Below are 3,208 nucleotides of genomic sequence, written 5' to 3' on the forward strand. Positions count from 1 at the left end.
CTGATTCCAGGTTGATCCAGGTATACATTTGAAACAGGTTCTCCTCGGTGACGTGACAGTCGGAACGCATCTGCGTAACCATGGTTACAGGGGGACGCTTTGGAGCTCTGCTGCTCAGCAGCAAAATATTTCAGATCAATATGTAAATACTCCAACTCTAAAACCAAGTAAAATAAATATGCTGCATATGTGTATAGTGCGTTCATGTGTGTGTGTGCGCTGCGTGGTGACGTAGGCGCGTGCATGTGTGCCCCGGTCACAGCTCCTTTCAGCATGGCCGGAGGTAAGTCACTGCCACGTTGCTCTCAGCTAATAAAAGTTTGTTCAGATCCCAAGCTGCAATGTGAATACAGCCAAACCGCCGCGTTTTTGTTTGTCATTAAGAGACTCATTCGGGATAAGTTTTGTGGAGGGCGGAGTTCACTAATATACGCTTATGAGTTTTAGCCGAGAACGCAGCTAAAATGCTAGCATGCTAAGTTAGCCTGATTGCTAGCGGCTACTCGCGGCAGTCTTTTTTTAACAGCATGCACTCTTTTTTCCTTCGTCAGGAGAGGTGTACTGGCAGTCGCGTGACACACACAGATCAGACATATTTCTGTGTTGCAGGTATGGAGATGTTCTTATGTTTTGGAGATGCTGTCTTTCATTCATTGTTTTTATAAGTACAGTGTTGTACTGCCTGTTAGATGGCGGTTATTAATATAATTGTACTGAAGTATAATGTTTGAACTATAAGTACCAGAATATTGGGTCCTGGTTATTGAATTGTATTTATCTGACTGTTTATTTGTTTTTGAATTATTTTGTTTATTGTTCTTATAAGTTGTTTTTGATGTTTTTTCAGTGACATATTATTTATTTTGTGCTTTTTGTTTTTGAGAGCTTAAGTTAATGTTTTAAAACAATTTGTTGTATTTGATTCATTATATTATTGTAGTGTTAATGAAGCTGCAGACACAGCTGCTTTCAGCATGGCCGGAGGAGAGGTGTACTGGCAGTCGCGTGACACACACAGATCAGACACATGTTTCTGTGTTGCAGATGTGCAGTAAAGAGCCAAAGACCCAGTACTGTCTCCTGCCTCTTACTTTCACGCCAGAACACAACGCAAGAACAACAGGCGTAACACATGAACGGGTTACACATACTGAGGTGAGTTGTTGAGGATATGTCGAGCTGTTGATAAGCACGGCTGTTTCTGTGCTCTTATATACTGTTAGCCTGTTTTGCTGGCGTTAGTGAAGCTGTTTCCAACTGGATGTAACATTGTTGAACTCTGATGATTAATGAATAAACTCTCGATGTGACGACGTGAGCACGTAATTGTAACCCTGTGTTCATTTAGTCGTTTGATACCGTTTAATATCCAGCACATCTATTGGGTGTTTTATAACATGCCCTGGAATCATTTTAAGTTTTACAATGCCGGTGATTTACGACTCTTTCGCGACAGTCAACTGTGGCGTAAACTCTGGCGGGTCTCAGAGCTAGCTTATGTGAGCCAGCAGTGACATCTATACATGCAGTAGCCTTAAAATACTGATTATTTATTCTCCTGCTAGGTAAGAATTTGTGTTTTATACGTTTATTGTCACATTGTGCGCCATGTTATTGTTTCGGTGAAATGAATTTCTACAATGGCGGACTTAGACAAAATAGTGTTACTGTTAATTTGACTCTCTGCAGTGTTTAAATGCTTACACATACACACACACAGTTACTGTCCCTCCACACGTATCAGTTCTGCTTCTATGCCCCATCTTTGTTTACTCTTTCCCACCCAACAAGTGCATAAATAAGATGTTAAAAACATCATCATCATATCAAACATGATCGATTTGGGGGGAGTTTGTTTGGCACATGCTGACTGCATCTAATTATAACCAGAAGAGGAGGCGAGAGCAGAGAACGAGAGTGCAGCAGTTTGGTGAAAGGAACAGGTGAAGAAGAGGTGAGCATCCAAGAGACGAGCAAGAGGACGGTTTCAAAGCAGACATTATGGCACAATAAAAGCTGTAAGAGCAGAGATTCATTCATATCTTTACTATTTTTCTTTAGCTTCTACTCCCGCTGCTTACAATAAATCCGAGATAAAGAACAAACAAGAGCAACTCACATGGCATTGATTGTTTAGTTCAGTGTCACTCTGTGATTGTTTGACATTTCATATAAATGTGACTCTAAAATATAGCCAATAATATTAAAAAGCTGCTGTTACTGAGTGAAACTTGAAGGATTATGATAAACTTCAGTTCTTACTGAATCTGTAACATTGCTTTTTTTTTAATTGTTAAATGACTTTTGTGTCACTGCACAGTGAAAAGCTCACCTGATGTAGTGGTGAGGCCATGTTCACCACTAGATGGAGACAACCTGGCACAGGTTTTTCTATACACTAAATTTCACCCTGAAAAGCCTTGGTGGGAATTGTTGTTTCATAGAAAGTAAAGGAAAACATGTCTTGAGGTCTTTTTCCAGTGTTTTCAAAATTGTTTTTCACATACACATCAAAACTTCACACAGACAAACACACACAAAACAACAAAATATGTCAAATTATGGAGGGCAGAGAGCGCAGCCTTTACATTGTGTTATTGTAGAGTGACAGGAACTGCCTATGAGCTTCTAATCAAGCAGAAGTGTTGACGGAAAATCTATCAAAGGAAATAATTGATGAAAATCAAAGAAGAGAAATATTTATGTGATGTTCCATTTTCCTGAGAGCTGATTGGCTGTGACGACTCCTTCAAGTACTACATGCTACTTTGTCCTGCTAGTTAAGCCTGCTGTCTGTTCTCAGGCCTCCTCCTGTTTCACTGCCATATATCCACCACCAGAGGGCTCCACTGACCTGCCTGCTGACATCAGAGCACACCCCTGTGTCATGTGACCTGGCAGGAGTAGCAAAGCTGGACTCAGACCTGGCCCAGGCAAGTTCAAAGGCAGCTGTGGTAGAGAGAGGATATGGGCTCAAATTGTGGTCATAAATATTGTGTACTTGTAAATCAGGATTTGTGTGTGTGTATGGGATCAGAACGATGCCACCTTGAAATGAAACTGAAAAAAATATTGAAACTGAAAAAAATATTGAAACTGAAATAAATGTACAGCGCGGCTGCGGTCACGGACAAACTTGCATGTGTCTGTTCGGGAATGGCAGATGCTGAGAGGTCCAGCGTTTACATTACCGACTATTTCAAAGTGA

At 40.7% G+C, this 3,208-nt stretch overlaps 1 protein-coding gene across 1 annotated transcript; it reads left to right on the plus strand.

Moving 5' to 3' along the window:
* Window positions 1-628: 628 nt before the first annotated feature.
* Window positions 629-2,958, plus strand: LOC146712355 (uncharacterized). Its single transcript, XM_085442127.1, has 4 exons — window positions 629-1,155; window positions 1,891-2,018; window positions 2,321-2,385; window positions 2,804-2,958. The coding sequence occupies exons 1-4, from the start codon at window positions 1,133-1,135 to the stop codon at window positions 2,891-2,893; spliced, it is 306 nt and encodes a 101-aa protein (XP_085298253.1). The 5' UTR covers window positions 629-1,132; the 3' UTR covers window positions 2,894-2,958.
* The last annotated feature ends 250 nt before the right edge of the window (window positions 2,959-3,208 follow it).

Source organism: Copadichromis virginalis, linkage group LG3, assembly GCF_057382275.1.
Source record: "Copadichromis virginalis isolate Kocher_CV1m ecotype Utaka linkage group LG3, C_Virginalis_male_GT1.1, whole genome shotgun sequence".
NCBI classification, from domain to species: domain Eukaryota; kingdom Metazoa; phylum Chordata; class Actinopteri; order Cichliformes; family Cichlidae; genus Copadichromis; species Copadichromis virginalis.